We start from the raw sequence: 23,249 nt of genomic DNA on the forward strand, positions 1-23,249 counted from the left end.
GCTGCATAAAAAAAAACAACAACTCAGGAGACAAAATGGCTTAAAAGTGTTTTAATATCTCCCCTTATAGGCAACACTACAGAGACATTCAAATAATAGGACAGCAACGTTCACACTTTCCGTTTAAACAATACAAAAAAATAGATCCTTCAGAAATAAAATAAGCAATACTTATATAGGATGCTCTTGGTAAATGAAAATCAAACTAAAACTGCACAATAATTCTCACACATCAACTTTTAAGCCTTTAAACTTTTAAGAGTTGTGCAATGGTCCCTTCCAGGTCCTACATCTTTGTGAAATAAGATCATTACAATAATCACCTGACAAAAACAACACGTTCCCCTTAGTCAGACTTCTATAAAACACAACATGATGCAGGCACAAGGAAGATAGTCATAGGACGATAACCATTTGATCATTACAGTAGATATTCAGTCTCATTTTTCTGACTAAAGATTCTCTCCTCTGCTCTGGAAGAAGAAAAAAAAATGATTACTAGGCATATTATTTAAAATGATAAAATTATGGTTGCATACAGTCACATTGTCATTTCTTAAGTGCTTCATTCCCTCAGCATGCTACAGACTGTGCAAAGGTAAGACTTGTCTCATCCGAGACAGAGTTACTCTCCAGTGTGACCTCCACAGAGAACCCCATGGGGGATGTTACACAAAGCAGAGTTTGTGTCTTTGTAGGTTTCTGATAAAACCTTAATAGCGTATTTAGAAGGTGAAGTTTTTTTTTTTTGTGTAGTCTTCCGTTCAAGCTGCAATTGGAGGGCCTTTGGTTGGATTTCAAAACTCTTAAAATGTATCAGGAGGATGTGTCAATAAAGGTTTACAGGAGACTTTAGAGGGAGCGAAGAAGGCATGAAGAGTTCAGGAAGAATTTGTCGGGTTTGCTCAACAACATCACACTATATTATTACCAATGTGTCATCTTAGGCACAATGAACATCACAGTACTGTATGTATGTAGATCCTAATCAGAGTCAGTCTTCTCTGATCTCTCTCTCTGTTTGTTTCTTAGCTCAACAACTTAAACCCTCATCTTTTCTTTAAACACAGATTGAAAAACACCTTTTAGTGTACAAATGTCATGCACCAACATTAGTTCAGTAACTCCTGACTCAAGAGTCGGATGGTGAAACTGAGCTGGCCTGAAGAGCAGGAGAGTTCAGACTCTGGAAATAAAGCTTAAGGTGCTTATGATTTACTGGAGGCTTTAATATCAAAGAAAAGCAAAATGTGTGTAACAGTGGTGGTTTAACTATTGTGAATAAACATGGGAGCAATGGTCTGTAGTTAGTGTGCAATTATAATGAAATGGAATGATGCAATCAGTTGTTTTCATGATTTTTTAACAGAGCCAACTGTGCACACTTTAAAATACACTACATCTGCAGGAAATCACAATACGGGAAAAGGAGTTGCAGTACCGATTCTGAAACTCCAGTCCTCCTCCTCCAACATATTCCTCTTAATTCAAGGGCAGACATGTAACATGTAAAGTCAGTTATATTCATATGTGTATAGCTGCGTGTTAAGATTGTTTTCAAGATAAGAAAAATTTATAGTTGTGACATTCTACCAGTCTCTAAACTAGCAAACAGCTCTGCTCTGGAGGCAGAGGTCAAGCACTCTCTGCTTCTTCCTTCTTGTCTTTTTTGCCCTCCCCCTCTCCCTCTCCTGTGTCGCTGACGTCCCGTCGACGTTTGCGGTTGCGAGCGCTGGCCTTGGATGCCGGCAGTGACTCCATGCCCAGAACCTTGTGGATCTGACGGAAAGCAAGCAGCCGCAGAGCATGCTGAAACCAAAGAAAACAGGAACAGGACATGTATGTTATGTCTGGGTATTTTTGCTTTTATTTGACAACTGACAGCACAGAGACAGGCAGAAAATGGATGGAGAGAGGGTGGACGAGGACATTGTGATTGTGCCAGTTTAAAAGTATTTTTGATAAACATCTTTTCTTGTGCATTCAGATGTAAAATAAGCGAGGGATAACACCCAACAAGTTGTATATGTTAATTTTATTATGTCGCTCACACCATGGCCACTGACAATAAAATGCCATATATCATTAAATTAAAAATATCAGTCACTCCTACCTAACAAATATTGATCAACTTTTCTGTTTCAAATGTCGTAAACGTTACAGTACTTCCTTGCTGTGTGTCTTTTTCTCTCACACTCTCACTTACCTGAGACATTTCCACATCTCGGACTCAGGCTACCAGCTCCGCTACAGCTGACATTAAAAGTCCTTTTCCCTCCTATCATTATTTCATGTGGATATCCAGATTCACACAAACACATTAGACTTTTTTTTTTTTCTGTTGTTGTTGGTTACTCCAAGTTCTTTAGCTAAGCCTCACCGTTGCTGTCTTTACCTACAGTTTAATACAGGCCCATTTATTTAGAACAGCAAATCCACATCTTCAAGCCACTCAGAATAAGTGGCCATGGTATAAATGGTCTGTATGGCTACCTGTGCGCTGGCAGTTATGTCCTCTCTAGCTTGAGGCATCATGGTTTCCAAAGCATCTGTTGGCTCTTTCTCACAGGGGTCTGTTAATCCTGGTCCATCTGAGTGAGGGAGGGAAGAGAAAATAAGTTTAAAAAATGATAAATGTAATAAATTTAATAGTGAATCTCTTCCCTCTTCTCTCTTCTCTTCTCTCTTCTCTTTCCAAGGTCCAGCAACAGATTAAAAAAATGTTCACACAATAAAAAACAACATGAGACAACAACCGTCTCTTGGATGTGATAAAGCTGTGTGTCTCCATTTGACATTCATCAAATGGAGACATTGTCCTGACATTAACCTGATGCAGTGTTGCCAGATTGGGCGTAACTTCCACATAAGGAAGCTCCTATATTTGACTAGATGTGTAAAAATGGTTTTGGGTGGGTCATGATAGTTTACGCTTTGGGGAGTTTCCACCAAACCTGTGATCCAATTAGTGTGATGACACACAATGACTGATACCTGATGACTGTCAAAACCATGTGTAAGTTCAGTTTGTTACAAATATAATCTTTCCTAATCGTAACTGTCTCATAGCTCTGTAATGAAAGACCTGTGAAAGCCTATGTCTGTTCATATGAAGAAAAACTTTTATTGTGTACTTCAACAGACACATAGATAAAATAACCTGTGTATTCACATCTCATTACACTTGTCTGACCTGGCAGCAGGATGCCTGTGGCGATGCACTCTAGGACTCTGCGCATGGCCTCCCCTGGGCTCAGCGGGCCTGTAGCACTGCTGATCACCTTCTCCACCAGCAGCTCCATCGCCTGGAGAGAGAAACACACAGAAAGACACAGACACACTGAAACTGAAGGAAGATGGGAAGATAGGATTCAAGTTCTTTTATGAACATAAGGTGCAGAGCTCTAACTTTCCATGAGGAAGACATTTGGTTTGCTCCTTACAACTGATATCCTATCTGTTTTCATAAATATTCTCATAACATTTACCCTCATATTCTGTATACAGAGGAGACAGGTTCACAAAAAAACAATATTGAAAAGGCATAACATAAGAGAGACATGAGGCTACTTACCCAGCTGGGCATCTTCCCCCAGGTGGGCACCCGCTGACATAAATCTCTCAGCACCCGAATGATGATCACACAGGACTGTAGCCCGTTGGCACGGGCCTTCAGAAATGAAGAAAAATACACACATTAATGAAAACAATAAATAGAGTATACATTTTGATTTGATCATATAATAAAACATTTTCTGTAGAGTGCAAAAAGACCAAGGATTAGACTGATTACACTGATTAAATTGAGTAAGTGCCCATAACGAGAAAGGAGGGTTGGGCCTTCCTAACCCTGCGCTGTACTATTTTGAAATGGCTAAAATAACAAAATATTGGGATGTAGCACATCCCAATATTTTGCAGCCCAGATGATAGAGAACATAAGCTGCTTCTCAAACTACTTGTAATATCACAAACCTAGTTCTTTTACACTCAAGTGATGTCTGATCCAGAATTCATAAAATGTTAAAATATACGTATAATTAACAAAGTTACTCCTCATTATGGTTACACCCTTTTATCTGTATCGGAAAAAATACTGTGTATTGGAAGCAGTGGCATTCCTGTGGTTTAAGCACATTTGGTGATCTATTAGAGGACGCCGTGTTCCTGTCATATGATAATGTATCAGAGTGATTTAACTTTCAGTTAGATTATGTTTAAATATGATGTGCCTGATAACATAAACTATAAACTATCTAGAACTACCATGGGAAAACCACAAAGCTTCACAATTTTTTGAAACTGATGCCTTCTTTAGAAATTAGTTTGTTAATGTGAAAATGACATGGCAGAGAGGCTTGGAGAAGAAACTGAATGCGAGATAAATGGTCTAACATTGTGGCAGGATGTGTCAAATATGTAATAGAAGCCAAAGGAACGCACACACTGATAAAAACAAATTCCACTGTAACTTTTTAAAACAGGGAAGTCTTCACAAGACATGTTATGTGTGTTGTCATTACAAGAACATTTTCTCATTATAGTGAAAGTTTTCTCTTTAAAATGATTTCCTCCATAGTCTCAAATACAACATTCAAGACTAGAGGTTCAGCAGAAAGGCAAAACATGACAGAACAAGCAGCCAAAAAAGGAAACAGGAATCATCTTGATTTCCACATTATTAAACCAAAGTGGCTCTTCGTCTTGACCATAGAGACAGACACCTACTCAATGTCTGCTACGAATGACAACCCTATATGTATTGCTTAAGCACTAGAGCCCATCACCTGTTTTTAGCCTAAAGGGAAGTGAGATAAGTTTACACTCATCCGCTTCTGCAGAATAATACATGGTATGTTGAAATAAATACATGATAAATACCTGATCATCACTAAGTATAGACCCTTTTTGAACATTTTGACTTGTTAGAGCAGGATATGCACAGGTGTAACTAATAACAATAATGTTGGCTCCTTTGCATGTTTGTTTGCACCAGGGCTATGTCACTGGCACACCGAATGAAAACACTGTTCTTAGTTAAACCTGTGTAAAATGTCTATTCTTCCTGAAGGGACTGAAAAATAATTATTTGTTTAATTTCATGCCAATAAGTAGGTGTTCTCAGATGGTACTGGTTTTGAAAAGGAACTTGTTGACATCATTTAGGGTCACACAGAGAGACAGGAAAGATGGAACGTATGCTCTAGTGCTCTGACTTCGTGATGCATTTACCTGAAACCATTTGGCGTGACGGAGAGCAGCCAGGTATTCCAGACATTTCCTCTTATTCAGAAGATCAGGAGGGTCCTTCTCAGCCACATCTGGTGGAGATAAAATGTACTGGCTCATGACTTACAGTCAAACTAGAGCAAAACCCAAGTGATGAGTGCAGTTCATACTAAGTGTTGTTACTGTTGATGTACAGTAGGGATGTTACAAGAACCAATACTTCAGTAACAAGATGATGCCAAAATTCTGAAAATATTTTTCTACAATGTCTTAGGTACTGAAGATGTGATTCCTCTGGGCAGTACAATAACCCTACAAATGTCCTAGTTTGACAACAAACTTGAAGAAGGCAGGCACACTGACTGTATGGAGGTGTGTGTGTGTGTGTGTTTTTTTTTTTGTTTTTTTTTTCAGTTGTATTCTGTTTCTTGGTATTGAATTTGGTTTTGAACATGGTGTACTTTCACTGGTACTGGTACTGAGTACCAAAAATCCTGGTATCATGACATCCCTAATGTACAGTTGCTGATCAGAGATAAGAATAAAAAGGCCACTGGATGCTCATGTTTATCTGATGTGACATTTCCTTGAATCCTTAAAAACTTTCTGGTTTGATTCAGTCTGTTTGGTGAGTAAAATGAAGGGAAGATATTAAAGAAAAGGCAAGTATTCGACCATCAAATAAAGGAAGACTAGAGTTTCAGTTTCACAGATAGAGACTGAGTGGGAAAAAAAAAATTTAAAAAAAAGTAAAATAGCACAAATGTGTTTTTTTGGGGGGGTTTTTTGAGTGGAACTTCATAGGTACATGCAAAAAAGACGGAAATCCAAGGCATTCAGAGAAATGAGTGGTGGAGTTTTTGTTTTATTTCATTTTTAGTTTAAAGTAACTAATCCACATTTAATATTTTTGTAGATTTGGTGTTGGTGGATTTAAAATGACTTAAAATGAATACATTTTTCTCCAGAAAGACATTTTGACTTGTCAAATACAGGCGTAACTAATAACTAATGTCCACTTTCCGCGTGTGTGTTTTATTGTCAGAGCTGGGGTACTGAGCACGTTTGCTCACTGTCACAGCTGAATGAGGCTCTTCAAATGGAATGGAGCCATTGTTAATGTTATTAGTTACACCTTTTTTGCTATCTGCTAAAACAAGTCACAAATTCTTTCATGAGAAAGATGCATCAAATATCTTATTTTATGTTATCAAGCTAATTTAAGCCCTTATTTCCTTCCTATTAAACATATTTCCTTATTTATCATGATGACGTTTCATGACTATTTTTTCACTGACAAACCAAATGTCCAAATTGAGTTTCTTTCACACTTATATATACAGAAATATTTACAATTGTTCTGAGCAGTTTTCACATGAAGAATTTCCCTGTAATAAACTTCTACTCTGTGTGTTTTGGATTTCCTCTATTTTGCATTCAATCCTCTACTTTGCACGAGGGACTTTCACAGACATGTTACAGTAGATCCAGAAATGTCTCATCTGCCACTTGGGAGCATTTAACAACTGAAACATGGGCTTTATCTCTCTGGAGAATGATCATCAAATTTGAGTTTTGGAGATGAGACAAGATGTTGCATTCATCATTCTATACCAAATGTTTTTCACTGGCATTTATGTTACAAGTAAAAGTTCTCAAGCAGATAAAGGCAACAAGAGCAAGGACATCAATCTCCCTTCATGCCTTCAGATTTTAAAGGATAGGTTCACATTTTTCAAATTTGTATTTAAACAACACTGGCCATTAAGAGATCCCTTCTTTGTGTGCTTTAATGGAGGTGGTGAGGGACAAAATCCACAGTCCTTGTTATGTGCAAAACTGCAGTAAAACATTTGTCTTAAGTTAATATGAGGCTTCAGCAGCCTGAATTAGACAAATCAAGTGGATATTTTACAAAGTTACAGTCTTATCAGCATACATTTTCCTCTTGTGTTTACTTGTTCACTTCCAGTGGAAGAATAGGAATGTAAATAGGACATTCTGTACAAAAATATTTTAACTTTCAAAGACACCCACCTTATTTGACTAATTCAGGCTGCTGAAACCTCATTTTAGCTAAGGATACATTTTTGAATGCATTTTTGTACAGTACATGGAGTGTGGATTTTGTCACTTTCACTGAAATCGCATCAGGAAAAGATCTAGTCATGACCAGTAGGAATAGGAGGAATAATTACAGCAAGAAAAACCTACTGAAGCCGACTTTTGTTTTAAGACAGACTTGAAAATTTTCTAACCTATCCTTTAAAGCAGCATTTACTTAAAAAGCAAACCAATCACAGTGAAGTCAATTCAACACAATGTGACAAAGCCAAGGTTAACTGAGCGGTACTAGAAATGTAGAATTCAGTTATGCTTGTGTCTGTGCTGGATTTCGACATTCATGAAATAATAAAAAGCTTGTGGACAGATTTAAGACAATTATAAGACTTGTCACCCAAAATGACAAATGACAGCTTTGTTTAAAACATTCAGAGTGGTTACTGGTGACTACGATGAAGTAATATTTCACAATGCCAGTCTTGGGGCTTTCCACACTTCCATGTTCACTAGAACTGTAGAAACAACAGAAGACAATAGCTTTCTTACAGGGGAAATGCATAACAAAAACAGAGCCACTTGTTTGAAGTCTACACTACCATACCACTTAGAATCAAAGACCCATATTTATCACGCCTCTTAGAGCTGGGGTTTTTAAATTCAGCAGCACCTGAGCCCCTCTTATGATAGTGAACAAGAGGGTTTTCCTACTCTGGAAAGCTTAATAAACATGGGCAACCTGGTTGCTTTAACTTTTCTATTCTTAGTGGTATGTGTACAAGTGTGGTCTTCAGATGAGCCTTTGGCTTGCCTAGGTCTGCTGATACAGAATTTGGGACACTGATCAACAAACCCAAACAAAATTTAAAAATTTAAAAAGACAACGGCCACAGAAAACATTTCTACCATGTTTTCCAAATGGGAAAAACACATTAAAAATGCTGACAGTTGTTGGAGCAGGCGGAGGAGTGTTTGCAACACAATGATCTTAAAAATTACCTGCACCATTGAATGGAGATGGGGGGGGGGGGTTAGGACAATGAATTCACTAAAGTCATCTTGTTATTATTTCAGTACTGATCATTGTGAGGCGATAAAATGACACTCCAACACCTTATCGTTGATAATGCCACACTATGATGCAGGGATGAGACACAAGGGAATGGGAAGTCGCTGGACCTCAAATTTCCCTCATAGGTATCATTGCCAAAATGCAACAAGAAGCTAAACTTTTCTCAGGCCTAAAAATATTTATTTTATTTGTAAAATAATTCATCATTTGAAGCATTTCCATCCCTGGGCATTATCTGAACACTGACCATCACTTCAGTTGACTCTTGTAGTTTTCCAAAGGTTATATCTGAGCATGTGTTCATAAAATAAACACACACCCCAGTGGCACAGAAAGGTCGGAGAGCCCGGCTTTTGATTCCCATGTTGTGGAAAAGAAAGAAATTGGCAACTAGTGTAACCGCAAAAAATGGGGGAAATGAAAAGAGTGGGACAAATGAATATGTGAGTTCATTTTTATTTTAGGGGTTAAAGGAAAAAAAAAATCTTAAATATCTTAAATGTGGGCTTAGTTAAAGTCCCACCTCTCATTCGATGTAATTTAAGTTTTTCAGCCTAAAATTTAGGCTGCTAATAGTTGATAAGGCGGAGCAAGGGTTACATATATGTAGTGTATTACACACAGCTAGCATTTGGTTGTCTGGTACTGAAAGCTTTGGCTTCTCTAACCTTTCTCAGCCGCTTTTCCTCCTGCCTGCTTGTCCTTCTCAGCAGCAGGGTCCTCCCTCATCAGCGGCGAGGTGAGAGAAATGGTCACCTGCATTTTGGGCTCCTTGCTTGCAAATATCACGATGTTCGCCTCCTCGGGGTGAGCCTGCACCTCATACTGATCTTCAGAAAATGTCTGCCGGTTAAAAGGACACTTGGGATTACTCACTACAGAGGAGGAGGGGTGTAGGGGCAAAGAACAGCCTTGTTTGGCAAGGTTACAGGGTAATAGCTTTATGTTTTTAACCCTGGGTTTTTTCTCTCGAGGCTATTGGGTTTATAGTTCCCTTGTTCAAACAGGGCCAGTGACGAGAACAAAAGCATTTCTCAATAATGTCTTTGCAATAGTTAGGTTTAAGAGAGAAGTAGGGCAGTAAGAAAAAAAAAGCCCCATCTCACTCTGTAGGATTCAGGTGTCATAACCAGGCAGTAAATCTAAAGATCAGTGAAAAGCACCTTCAATGAAACACTTGTTACAGCTAAAGCAGGAGGGAGGAAGAGGGAGGAATTACAACACATCACAACCTTGAATTTGGTACCAAACCTCTGTTTTGTGGGCCTGAAATAGGAATTCACATGGGTTTTTCTCTTTAGCCAAGGCACAGTTTAGTCATTTGTGAACATGGAAAAAAACCTCCCAAAACTAGAATCCACAAAGTTTGCCCGAGACATAATGTCCTTGGGATGAAGCCTAGAAATCCCAACAACAATAAATGGAAAACAGACTGAATGGGCTTTTAAAACTAGCTTTACTGAGTGATGGGAATGTCAGTACCGGCAAACGTGGATTGTATTACCACAGAGAACTGGCCGTCAGGGACCGTTGTACATGTTCACTAATGGTAAATGAACTGCTCTAGCATATGAGATAAACCCAACTAGCATTAAGTGAGTCTTTTTATGGTTTTGTCCATGTGGGAGTATACTGCAATTACTACATCACAGCGTTCAGTTAACAAAAGCGTTAAGAATAAAAACTTCTGGTTCCCATTCTATTTGTTTGTTAACTTTAACACCTAGTTCAGTCCCTCAATATCTTGCTCTTATGACACAAGTCATAAGGCAGTGGATGACAAAGAATGTGTTCCTCTTTTTTCCTGCACCTGACAAGATGATATTTTTGTGAGGGGTTTGATTTCAGTTCTTCTATATGATCCCACAGACAGTAAACATCAAAAAAATATTACAATTTAAGATGACACTTAAAACGTGAGAATGTTAGTGTTGTGAATTCCCTATTTACCACAGTCCCTCCCTCCCACAACCTCACACACAGCATGGAAAGAACAAAACATTTCCTAAATTAACCGTCTTTTAGTTTACGTGTGAGGTTTTCTTACCGCCAGTTCCTTGGGCAGCTGCTTGGCAATGTTCTTCAGTAAAGAAATGGTTGGTTTCTTAGCAGTCAGCAGGATGAGCTCCACATTTCTGTCCCCACGAAGCAGCAGGCCTTTGGCCAGGATGCCCACCCTCATCACCCCTTTCAGCAGCCGGGCTGAGTTCTCAGTACTGTCAGAAATTTTTAAGAAGAGTTCAAGATAAAGACTTGCTGGGCTGATTTTGCAGACGTTTTTAAATTTAGTATTATCTTGAGGTGGAACTTCAGCAGCTCCCCTGTGGATCCCTTTTCTGTTTGTTTAAATTGATCTGTAGTCAACTTACTCAGCCAGCTAAAGCAGTTGCATTTGGAGCAACTTGATGGATCTTTAACAGAGACAGTCATAATAAACATTTTATAAATGCAAGGCTTAAATTTTTGCCAGACTACATATCAGTAGTTCACATGCACCTCTGTGTAACTCTCTGGTTACGTCAAAACAATTAAAGTGCCTTTAGGCTTCGACCAGCTTGATCCTTTTTACCAACATGCCCAGAGAAAAATGTGAATTATCTGCCTAAAGTCACTTATTACCCTTTCTCATCTCCTTCTTCAGTAGCAGCAGTGTCAGCAGCTGGTGTCTCCTTCTCCAACAGGGAGTCAGACACCAGTTTCAGGGCCCTCTCAGAGTGGGAGACGATCCTCTGAACAGCCTGCAGCTCCTCCTCCACCGGGTAAATGGTGGAGTGCTTGGCCATGATGTGACGGTCATCAGGAGAGTCAGGCCGGCGCACACACGTCTTAAGAGAGACAGGAGAATCAAGTGATCACACTTGGCATTAACAAGTCTCAGTGAAAGTTTTTTTTTTTTTTTTTTTTTATAGTCTACACAACAAACAAAAGATGTGAAGTTGCTATGCTCACCAGTAATGGGGGCACTGGCATACCAGGACGGCTCATTAGTGGCGGAGGAGCCATTCTGCGTCTCTGCTCCCCCCAGTACATCTGCTCCTCCTCCATCCTCCTCCAGTACATGTCCTCCTCATATCGCCTGCAGGAGAGGGAGATGTTTTAATGTAATTCATTATAATTTGTCTATTCACACGGGGGTTGTTAGGTTCATTGTTGCAATTACTCAGTTGTTCATAAAAACGCAAACCAACTTAATTACTCTGATCTGTCTCTGATCATATAAAATAAATATTGCACTGAGGTCCTTTGTCAAAAGCATTGTGTTAGTTGAAGACAGTCTAAAGTTAGAAAATTCACATTCCCTCCTGTAACAGAAGAATTACTGAAGCACAGACCTGGTATGACAAAAACCTCATTAATGACTTTCCTCTGGTGGTTGAAAGACTGTGTTTTATTGTACAATCAAGAAAGACTGTGATTAACCAAAGAGAGCCAGAGAGTCAAGAAAATGGGAGAAGAGGCATGTAATTCCCTTTTTTCCATGTGTACATGTGTCAGTCAGCTGATGAGTTCCAGGACTTCCCCTTTACTAATATTACCTGCATGAACGCATCTTCCTCATCTTTTCCTTTTTAGTCTGTTTTGTGACAAACATGGGAACTTGTAAACTTAACGTCAGAGTGGAAACGAGTTTTGGTTTCTGACTAAGAGCTTTGGCCACAAGTCTGACCTCATCTCCATGTGCCAGCGCTGCTCGTCGTCTCTCTGTCTCTTCAGCACCGCCTTCTGCTTCTGCTTCTTCAGCTTGCTCTCCTGCAGCTTCCTGGCCCGATTACTGGGCTTGATCTCCACAGGAAGCTCAGGGTTCACTTTCTTCTACAGAGACACAAAGAAGAGGATAGAACAATATAACTACGATATAAATATAACATAAATGTTGTGAGAGTCAGTGGATATGAGATCCTGTATTAGTCATGTAATTTCCACACTACTGCAGATCAATGACGGATACTCCGATTCACCAATTAAATATGAGCTTTTTTAAGCAATCGGCAGAATGACAACCTTTCAAGGACAAAGTCGAGTACTTCCACAAAGCAGCTAAGCAAAGAACCAAGCTTTATGAAGATTCAAAATTTCTCTGAGATTGTTTATTTTGTGCATCAATACTGTGGATAACACAAAGCTGGTGTTGTCACTGACACATCTTCATGTTTGTGCAGTGATTTAATGTTTGATTTAGTCTTGTCTTGGCAATGTTCATTTAAGAGCTGTTCTCAAATCATCATTTAATGCACATGATGTCATCTTACAGTAGAAACAGGTACAAATGTAATTGAAGAATTTTCTGATTATGTATTTGGCCATAGTGAAGCTAGAATGAAGTGATTACACAAGTGAGTGTGGCCAAAAAAATAAATTTCAGAGACCAAGCAAAGTATCCAGACAATGCTGTCAAACCAGCCTACCCATTCAGCCATGAACCTTATCAGATAATGACTGAACTGTGTTGTTTTGTTGCTTTTCAACCAAAAAGAGGAGGAAGAGATTTGACTGAGTGCGGGCTTGGATGCATTTATCTCAACCTTGCTCATAACTGTGTGACACAAACGCATTATCGCTCCCTGGGCAACCAATCAGACAAGAAAGTGATGTTTTAACCTTCTCACCTTGTACTGCAGTCTGTGCCGTCTCCCCTTCAGGTGCATGTCTTTAGCATTGGGGTCATTAAAGCTGCACTCACACAGTTTACAGTGAAATCGAATCACTTTGCCGTCATCGTTACGGACCTGAGAGAGACAGGGCGATTCCCAACATAATTACAAGCGAAACATGACCAAAACTGGATTTCTGGGCTTGCTACCTTTACTGATACTTGAATGTGCAAATTTATCTAATAAAAGATTTGACAAAGATGTAATCACAATACTTTACAAATTACAGCAATGTACCAATTTTGAGACCCAAAGTATTATTTTGAAGACCCTGGACCAGCAAAACATTATATTTTTTCTTCTTATCTGCGTACCTCCTCTACATAGTCGTGTCCCACTGGCTGGATGTCTCCCTGGCCTCCTGCTCTATCGCTGTCCTCATCCTCACTCTGAGGCTCCGTCTTCTGAACTGACTGCAGCATGGGGGCCTCCACCTTGGCAACCACCACCGCTGCTGCTGCAGTTGTCACTGCTGAAGTGCTGGCAGGCTTATTAGCTGTGAGGCAGGCAAGATATTACTGTTATGCTATACACCCACGTGTCTGGAAAAAAAAAATTACTTCTACTTCTATTCCAAATGCTGATGAATAACTTTCACAAAAATATAAACTTTAAATTCAGATTTACCATTAAAGGTCTTACACTTATAGAAATTCCATTTTGAAAAGCATTTCATCAACCAACAGTCACCGGTTTTGTTCTTGAGTTAGTTAGTGACACTGTTTATTTTGTTAATCACATTTGACCTTGCTTTTACAAAGATCTCCCTGGAGCAGAGTGATATTATGTTTGTATGTGAACCACATTATTGGTCGGTAAAATTCAAGTGACAGGCTGAGGCTTTCAAAACTGACCCATACATTTGATGTTACAGCACAGTAAATGGAAAAGAAACTGGACTATTATTGTAGCACATTTTGTGGGTGCACAATACTTATAAAGTGCTGCAATTGTCTGATAATTGCATCTGAAATTCAGTATTATGCTCATGATAAAGATGAAGAGGGTCAACTTAATCCAATTCAAATCTTCATGCCACTACACTTTGGAATTAACACTATTATTACAAAGCACTACAGGAAACAAAATAAAAAAAATGGATGGCAGGCTCCAACTGCCAACATTTTTAGCTTTTTATTTAGGTTTACACTAGGCTAGGTGCACACTGTGCAGCTCTTAACTATTTGTAGTGGAGCTGTGGGTATTAAGAATTAAATTGATCAGATTAAGGGAAAACAGTCCTAATCATCTACATAACAAATGAAAAAACTTACAAATGACAGTTATTTTAGAAGGAGCAGGTTTCTTGACTGGCGGTGCTATTTTAGCTGTGGCGCTTACAGCCACCTGTTTGGGTGTCGCAGTGGGAGTTGTAGTGGTTGAAACTGAGGCAGGAGCAGAGGTGGAGACTGGAGGTTTCCCAGCGGTCGACGTTGTAACAACTGGAGCAGAATTCACCAATACCGGCTCAGTGGATGGTATGGGTTTGCCCAGCTTGGTGTGAAGTTTCACCACCTTCCCAAGGTTGACAAAGACAGACAGAGAGATACAACCATTTAAGGCTGCTGATACTTAATCCAATCCCAAATCCCTCAGGGAGGTTTTGTTCCAAGACTTGGCAGCTCAGACGGAACATCACATGAGTACACCACAGCCATGTCCAGTAAAAAAACAGTGTGTCAGTTTCTTCTACAGCTGCTTACATTTTCATCAATAAAAACAAGTATCAAGACAAAAGCATCACAGCTGTGCTAACCTTCTGGTGTTTGGCCCCACGGATATGTGCGGCGTAGGCATCCACCCCAGTGCAGGAGACGTCGCATAACTCACAGCGAAGCTGAGTCTGGACCCCTCTGGGCCCGTTACTGGTCCCCGTCTGTCCCCCAGACTTCAGGGCCGCCTCCTTTTTCTTATGCTTCTGGCCTTCGAGGTGCTCCCGGTATGTCTGGTGCAGTATTTCAAACCAGTTAGCAAGATGCAGCATCCAAACATGCAACAGTAGAAATTACTTTTCATTTGCTTTGTATTTTGTTTATAAAGCAAATTCTATATGATATAATAATATAATAATAATAATATGATCATATCAGACAACTGGTGATACGAGCTATTTCATATAGCCATTTAAACATGTGTTCAAATGTTAATATTTACATCTTTTTATTAGTGTGTGTCCTTAAAAAATTCTGTTGAAGGACCAGTTTATAGGATTTAGAGGCCTCTGTTGGCAGTAATTGAACATTATATTCAGAATTATGTTTCATTAGTGTATAATAACCTTAAACTAAGAACCGTTGTTTTGGTAGCTTAGAATGAGCCCTTCATATCTACAGAGTGGGTCCACTTTCACAGAGCCTGCCATGTTGCACCGTCAGGCTTCTACAGTAGCCCTGAACTGACAAACAAAACACTGGCTCTTGAGAGGGCCTTTCACATTTTTACTTTACCTGACGGCCATCATAGCTTCTCTTATACGCTTGGAAAAGGAGGGGTAAGGGGACTTGTATTCAGCTGGTTGCAATCTGCAACCTCACCACTTGAGGCCACTAAATCCTTCAAACTGGCCCTCTGATGAAACCTCTTATTTTTAATCTCCTACCTGAGGGCCTGCACAGCTGATCTTGCAAATGTCACAGTAGTGGAGCTGTGGCTGCTTTGGAGGCCCTTTGGGCTTCTGCAGCTTGTTCTGGTGAAATGTTGGCTTTTTGTAGGTGTTTCCGGCCGGAGCTGTCACCATGTTGCTCCCTGAGTTGCTCCAGGATGAGCTTGTCAGTTGCTTGGGTGGTGCCTGGATGGGGGGCTGGGTCTGTTGGGGCTGCTGTGGCTGCTGAGGTGGAGGCTGAGGCTGAGCGAGAGTCTGCTGGGCTGGCTGGTAATACGAGGGGGTGGATGTGGAGGTGTAGCCAGTTGAATCATAACTGGAGTAGCTAATGCCTGAGGGTGAGAGAGCAGAGGATGAGAGTGAGGACAGAGAGTTATTAGAGATAAGAAAAAAAGATCTGGGTCTAATATGAACACCCAGTCATGCAAGCAAGAAGATGCATTTTAACTTCACCAGGGGCAGCAACCAGGTCAAATAAAGACCTAGTTGCTGGTCCAAGAATCCACCTAAACATCTGTGACATGAGATTAAATCTTAATAATTTCAAGAATCAACTGAAACCTATGTTACGTCTTATTTGATCTTACCTGAGTACGAGGTGGCTGCAACAGTGGAGCTGAAGGAAGAACCAAGGGTGTAAGATGAAATGGGCGTTGGAGGCTGTTGGACACTGGTGGACACTGGGTAGATGTTGTAGCTGGTGGACACAGAGCTGGAGGGGGCCAGAGGTTTCAGGGCTGTTACTTGCCTCTGAGGAGGAGGAGGCTGGCTGTACACAGTGGAGGGCGCTGGACTGTAAGCACTCTTCACTCCTACTGATAGAGCCACAGACATATGGGGGGGTAACGAGGAGCGAGCAGGGTAGAGGTTTAGAGGAAGGGTATCAGAGCAAGGACAGAGGAGGGAGCAAAAGACATTTGAACCATTCATTCAGTCCTCTAGGACTGTCTGTCAAAGCTTTTGGCCCTGCAAGCAGGATCCTCATTTCACTAGCAAATGAGCAGCTGACACATTTCACATATGTCATATTATCCTTCACCAGCGCAAAGTAAATAATACCAAGACTGATGACCAACAAATCCCACAGCAAGACTGAGGTGTGTGTGTCATGTTCTACAGTTTATTAGACCTGACACACTAGTTATATAACAGCTGACGATAATTTTTGTGAAATTGATATGAGCTCTCAGTATCCAAAACTCACACTCACAGCAATGTTAGCCAAGCGCTCTTATCTAGTCAACTATAACAAGACACAGAGAAGAGCGAGTTGTTTTAATGCCTCCTTTGGTCTCAGTTTTCTTCTGTGTGTTCTTACAAAACTGGCTGGTATATTCTGTGGTGTTTCATGTCGTGTTCTCACTGCTTGGACTGTAGATGTTGGTCATAGGAGCAGTCACACTGTGAGAATTTGATCCTACATTTTTGACGCTGTCTGAATTTGCTGTAGCACGTCTTTGGTCATAAAAACACCAAATTAGCTGTCGGTGGGCCACAGATTTTTAACAAGGTTTTTTTCATGACTGTTGACTTTTCATGACTCTCAAACAACCTAAAATCTCACAGTGGTAAAGGGAACATTAATCAGCCCCTTGTGTGTTAGTTTAGGAGCCAAGTTTAACCTATAATTTCTAACAGTTTTACTAGCACGGAGGAAATAAATTCCTAAGAAGTGAAGACGAGTTGATAAGGAGCTCAAAAATACAATGTCTGAAAAATGCTTCCTGTAAAAGAAAACACAAGTGTCTTGCTGTATCTTAGACTCTCAGTTAACAGTTAAGTGTGTTGGTTGTGTTGGAATTTATTAGAATAAATCATGTGTTTGCTAGAATTTGTTCAAACGTCACTTTTTGAAAAAGCAACAGCCCTACTTTGTGAGGACTTTAAAGAACTGTGACGAAGATATTTTCTGACCAGGACATTTTACAGATGAAAAATAAACTTGTCAGCACTCTCTAGTGGAAAAACTATGTAATGGTGACACAACATGTATTTGGCATTTCTGTACTGCAATTTCTTGTTACTTCCAGGCCATTTAAAACCCAAGAATAAGCTAAAATCAGCCATGTTGATATATTTTTGGAGATATAAACAATAATATCACTCAGCCGTAACATTGACTGAAATTTGAGACACGACATGATAATAAATATAAACTGACTCACCAGTCTGGTAGTAATTCTCGGTGGGTGTCCTCTGAGCTGAAGCTATACTCGTCTGGTAGTATTGTTTATTGTCATAGGTAGTCACAGCAGCAGGGCGTCCGTAGCTGTAGTTGTCCTGCTGGGTTTTACCAGAGATCATTCAATGCAACGGGAAATCAGTATATTTCATATCAGTATATAAGTAAATAACTGAAGCAAAATTCTATTTACAACATGTACAAATATCTGAATGTGACATTAAAGCTTCTTTTAAATATTGGCACATTTTTTTTGTGGTTATGTTAATGAAAATGCATGCACTGCTGTCTATCTTGTCTTGGCAGCTTTAAATAATGCCATAAAAAGTAACATTATATGATTCAAAACAAAAGCTGTTACATAACATCCAATAAGACAACATCATGCAATTAGAAAATGAACAGCAGAAATCATAAAGGAAGCAAAAATAGACTGACCGTGTCTGAGTATACCTGGTACGTCTGTGGGGTGGTGGTGGGCTGCGGGGGGGCCGGGGGGTCTGGTTGCCTGTAGGCATAGTCTGGAGGGGCCTGGTGGCTCTGATAAGCAGGGTAAGGGGCAGAGACCACAGGTCGTGCTGCCTGTACTGGAGCTGGAGAGTAGGACGCAGTCACTGCATGAGCCACAGCTGGAGCTTGCTGCACGCTGTAACTGGCTGTGGAGGGATGGGAGTAGGCTGGGGGAGGCTGGGCACTGACGGGGAGGAGAGGGAGGGAAATTAAGTGAAGCAAGAAAAACATTCACGACAGTCTTATCCAGAGGGAAACCCTGAAAAAGCATCAGAAAACGTGTTTTCTGTCAGAACAGTCAAACAGAATTAAGGCTTTTTAAAAACATTCTTCAGTGTTGAACTGCACAGTTGAGCTTTTATCATGAAAACCAAAGCCTCACAGCATCATCAGCTGACTGCTGACCGACAAAACCCACAGCAAGACAGTTAAACAGACCCGATACTCTACTTTTATAATAGTCAAAAATTTTTGTGAAACTGATATGAACTGTCAGTATCCAAAACGCACACACAGCAATATTAATCTAGCGCTCTCATCAAGTCAACTATAACAAAACACAGTCAACAGTGAGTTTAAAAGTCTGTTTTAATGCCTCCTTTGGGCTCAGTTTTCTTCTCTGTGCTCTTACAAAACTGGCTGGTACATTCTGTTTACTCTGATTACACCTATGTCTGTGTAACACAAATTCTCAAATATTTTTGTTTGCTTGTTTAAGGGGCACAGAAAAAGCAATCTGTGATCAAGTTACTTACATTAATACCAAGTGTTAAAACCAACTGCTGGACGATAGCTCAGTTATTTAAACCACAACCAACCCTGATGCCTTATTCTACAGTGTACCTAACATGGGCGGTGGCGTGGTGATCAGGATAATTTACTCTCTTTATTCTTATTATTCATCTTTTGTAACAAACTAATTTCACTGCACTTGAGTGTTTTTAAATCACACTCACTTCAGAGTAAAGCTGCAACTAACAATTATTTCCATTACTGATTAATCTGCTCATTATCTCAATTATTCATTTTGTGTACATATATTAAGGCAGGGGACACTAAACACAACACTTCAACATGACACTAGTTTAGGATTCATTAAATATAGAAGACAAAACTGTGATTACATTACTCTGCCTAATCTCTTATGTTTGTCAGAAAACTCAGAAATACGAAGAAAAAAAACAACGCCACAGCAGCCTTGTCATTAGCATGTTTTGAGATGCAGACAGCAGTTACTGGCAGCAACATCAGTGAGTGATGCTATCAACATCTTTATTAAGCTTTCAGTGTCAGGATGGACAACAACATGAGAGGGCTAAAATTAAACGATACCTTCAGGTCATAAAAGAGCGCACATGCTGGAGGAATGATAACAGCACCGATATATCTTATAAAAAATATACCAGAGCCAGTGCAGATACAAAACAGTTGGACAATAAAATATATACAGCAAACAAACAAATACACACAAACAGAGACAACTGAGACTGAAAAAAAACCTGTATTCATTTGTCTGTGCATTGTCAATTTAGTAGCTTAATAGTTCCTCTATAGAAACGCCTGTAATTTCAGTAATTCATACTGTGGACAAGAATACTGAAGAAACATGTACTGAGTTTCCAAGATCTAATAATTAGATTGTAAAAATTATGGTCTGACAATATCCCATATACCTCACCAGTAAAAATAAACAGGACAAATAATCAATAGGTTTAGTCACACACTGGGCTGTTGACCTACTTGTCGGCTGTGGCCCGCCCCCACTACCAAAACTGCTACCAGAAAACCTTTGTGTTAAATCTTTTAAGTTTTGGACAAGCGATGCTTGTGCTTTTACTCTTTGCTTATTAAACAGCTGATTGTTAAGAACAGCAAGGGCTGGGTGATATGAAAATATACACTGAGAGACAATACAAATTACCCAGATTTTTCTTTATTGTTTATACCATTATAGCTATCCCTGTAATACCTGTAGCTGTGCAAGTCATGAGCAGATCTGCTTTATGGCAATAATGTCTGTTATTGAGGATTTTTGCAATAATATGATGAAATACATTAATTTCTCAGCCATTCCTGTCAATTACATATACAATGATTTAAGATTTTCTCCATAATGCCCACACATAACTGCAGATGCTGTAACCCTGTAATAGGGAGCGTCACATGCAGACTAAAACTAGAGCTGCAACTTTTCCTCTATTTATCAATTAGTCAATGTCCAGAAAAATAATCAGGCATCTGTTTTTGAAAGATTCCAAGCAAAAAGCCAAAAAATGCTGTTTTCAGTGTCGTATGTATAAAGATTTCCTGCTTTTCTCAACTTTATGACCTGAAGTAAGCTGAATACGTTTGGGTTTGGACAGCTGATTGGTCAAAACAAGACATCTGAAGACACCACTCTGAACTGTGACACTGTGCCTATTTCCATCTTATAGACTAAACGATTAATCGATTAACTGTGGAGATCATCTTCAGAGCTCTCCCACACACTGACATGTTGGGGGATTCAGAAGTTTGTGTTCAATCAAGAACTGGGATTAAATCTGGTCTTATAGACAAATCATGGGAGGAGTCTGGTGAATAAACTCGTGAAAAAAGGAAATGTAGGAGATAAATATGTGTGGAAAAACAAGACTGCAGAGAAATCAGTCCTCTCCTGTCACAGACATGAATAGGAAAATCTTCACATTTCATTGAAATGATGATTACATGACGTGTTATTTATTTATAATCACCTGTCAAACTCACGGGTTGGATGATTTACAAGTCACGCCAACTTGCCAAGCACCAACCCATGCAGTGGTTTTCTTCATTTACCTATTTTCCCCTGTGCATTAAACAGCTACAACAAATGCTCTGTTTGTGAGACTCAGGAGCGTCAGTGGTGCCGGACCAGGGTGAGCTCTTCGTCCGAAACGCCGGCCACGACCTCACCCGTCACAGCTGCAGCCAGCTCCACTGACCTCACCGGCAGCCCGGCTCTTACCGCTACCGGCTCTTTGTTAAAGTACACGAAGTGGTGAGCAGTTGAGCCAGCAGTCGCAGCTTTCCGGGCGAAGACAGCCGCACCGGGTTCACCTAATGTCAGGCGGTCTGTGGTGGAGCGCCGGCCTGCAGACTCGGCGAGCTAACGGGGAGCTAACAAAGCTAGCTCCGTCTCCCCCCCCCCCGCACTCAAGTCCCACCACAGACCGTGTCTCCACCGATATACACCCGCAACTAACGACTGAGGCTCCGCAGCCTTACTGACACCAGTCTGCTTCGCTTGAATTACCTGTATTGCGGACCGGCACCATGTGTGAAGCCGAAATAATTGCTTGCAGCCATCTTGGCATCTCCAGTACAGTAGAGTAAGAGTGGCAGCAGCAGGGAAGCTGAGGCTGAGCGTCAAGATAGTTCACCCCCCCCGTCACCCCGCCGTCGCTTCTCTGATTCACCGGAACTGCGTAACACAAGACTTATCTCTCACACACACGCCCTTACTCTCGGAAAGACATTGTCCCGTATGTAATTCATCACTGGTGAAGGTTTGACTCACATATCCAGTGCAAAAAAAGCTTCAAGATACTTAATCACAAACAAACTCAGGTGTTTAAAACTTCTTCATATATGTTATCAAACAAAGACTGTTCGCAAATCGAGATGAATTGCTCTTTCTGTGGACCTGAAATGACCTCACACATGGCAAGGACACACAGCAAAACTACAAACAATATATGTTTATACATATATACAGCAGTTATGTACAGTATTTGCATGTATGTAAGTCAGTGAACAGTATAGTGTATAAGTGTGTATAGTATAAGCGACACCTTTCATAAATTGTATTGTTGAAAATAAAAAAAACTAAAACAAAAAAAACAACCAAAGTCATTAATTGGAAAAACAGCAATTCCTCACATCAATCGAGAAATGGTTTCAGGTCTAATTTCACATACTGGTGGTTTAACCTATGATAAAGCATCATATTTTATAAGCTCTTCATATTTTTTGTGGGTGTCATAAAATGTTAGTGCTGTTGACGGTATATTTCCCTCTGAATTGTAGTAAAGTATAAATATAAAGCAGCTTGAAAAGAAAATACTGTATTAGAAGCAGGCTACCTCAAGTCTGCAGCCTATGTAAGTAGCTACGCCGCTGCACTGAGTATGTTATCAGAAATACACAGCGAGAAAATGTCAATATGTCATTTCAGATCTGTGACATGATTTAAAAGAACACCAGATAGTTAGGAACAGTGGACAATGAGAAGGAATGAAGAACAAAAAATAAAGAGGAGAATTATCACCTCTTGTTGGAAAGAAACTTCTTCAAGAAAACTAAATAGACAACAACAAAAAAAAAAATAACTGTTTAAATTCTCCTCATGTAGCCTACCTTATAAAAAAAAGAAACAAAAAAAACGAAGCGAAGCCGGAAGTAGATCGATGTGACTCCTCTCGCTTCGCTTGTATATTCTCCTGCGGTATCTGCTGAATGTCAGTCACGCTTGCACCGACGATAGAGATTAAATCTAATGTAAACCAAACTACCAGGCAATGAGTCCGCTGGCAAAATATAACGACTGAACATCACACTCAGCAGCCCTGTCAGTGTTACAATAAACTGCCCGCACATCCAAATCTCACCGATGACTAATACGGTGAAAATGACCTTGGGTTTTAAAAAGGCAGCACATGAGGAGCGGCTCAGAACTCAAAACAGACAACAGAAAAAATGAGGCTCAGAAAAAAAAACCAAACAAACAAAAAAAAAAAAACTATTGATAATAATGAATACTGGGACTTATAGGATGTCAACTAATGGACAAAAAGCTTAAATTAGAAAGAGACCTGTTATAAGAACATGCAGAATAAGTTAGCATCCTATGCAGGGAAACTGTAGGGGTGATATGATTGGTTGAGTACAAGTGAAGTAAGGGGCTGAATAATTAATGAGTAG

The 23,249-nt window shown here is 39.9% G+C and overlaps 1 protein-coding gene across 6 annotated transcripts; it reads right to left on the reverse strand.

Moving 5' to 3' along the window:
* Nucleotides 1–36: 36 nt before the first annotated feature.
* zfr2 (zinc finger RNA binding protein 2) lies at nt 37–21,734 on the reverse strand. 6 transcript variants are annotated; one of them, XM_071487830.1, is made up of 19 exons: nt 21,583–21,734; nt 18,252–18,492; nt 17,782–17,896; nt 16,204–16,431; nt 15,614–15,948; nt 14,771–14,959; nt 14,289–14,529; nt 13,329–13,510; nt 12,970–13,089; nt 12,030–12,175; nt 11,312–11,438; nt 10,982–11,187; nt 10,410–10,578; nt 9,031–9,205; nt 5,233–5,321; nt 3,575–3,670; nt 3,194–3,305; nt 2,494–2,591; nt 37–1,809 (listed from the first exon to the last, which is right to left on the reverse strand). In XM_071487830.1, the coding sequence occupies exons 1-19, from the start codon at nt 21,633–21,635 to the stop codon at nt 1,636–1,638; spliced, it is 3,096 nt and encodes a 1,031-aa protein (XP_071343931.1). In that variant the 5' UTR covers nt 21,636–21,734; the 3' UTR covers nt 37–1,635. The 6 variants fall into 6 exon arrangements, with proteins under 6 accessions (XP_071343931.1, XP_071343930.1, XP_071343929.1 ...); XM_071487829.1 differs by having other exon boundaries at nt 17,782–17,899; XM_071487828.1 differs by having other exon boundaries at nt 16,204–16,428; nt 18,237–18,492.
* Nucleotides 21,735–23,249: the final 1,515 nt, after the last annotated feature.

This window comes from Trachinotus anak, unplaced genomic scaffold (genome assembly GCF_046630095.1).
Source record: "Trachinotus anak isolate AG129_WGS33_773 ecotype Australia unplaced genomic scaffold, CSIRO_AGI_Tana_v1 ptg000010l, whole genome shotgun sequence".
NCBI classification, from domain to species: Eukaryota; Metazoa; Chordata; class Actinopteri; order Carangiformes; family Carangidae; genus Trachinotus; species Trachinotus anak.

Coding starts and splice junctions, on each gene's coding strand:
- zfr2 (XM_071487825.1), bottom strand. CDS start 21,635: ATGGCTGCAAGCAATTATTTCGGCTTCACACATGGTGCCGGTCCGCAA. Junction 16,432..17,781: donor CGAGAATTACTACCAGACTG/GTGAGTCAGTTT, acceptor TGGCTCTATCAG/TAGGAGTGAAGAGTGCTTAC. Junction 14,530..14,770: donor GTGGGGCCAAACACCAGAAG/GTTAGCACAGCT, acceptor AACCTTGGGAAG/GTGGTGAAACTTCACACCAA.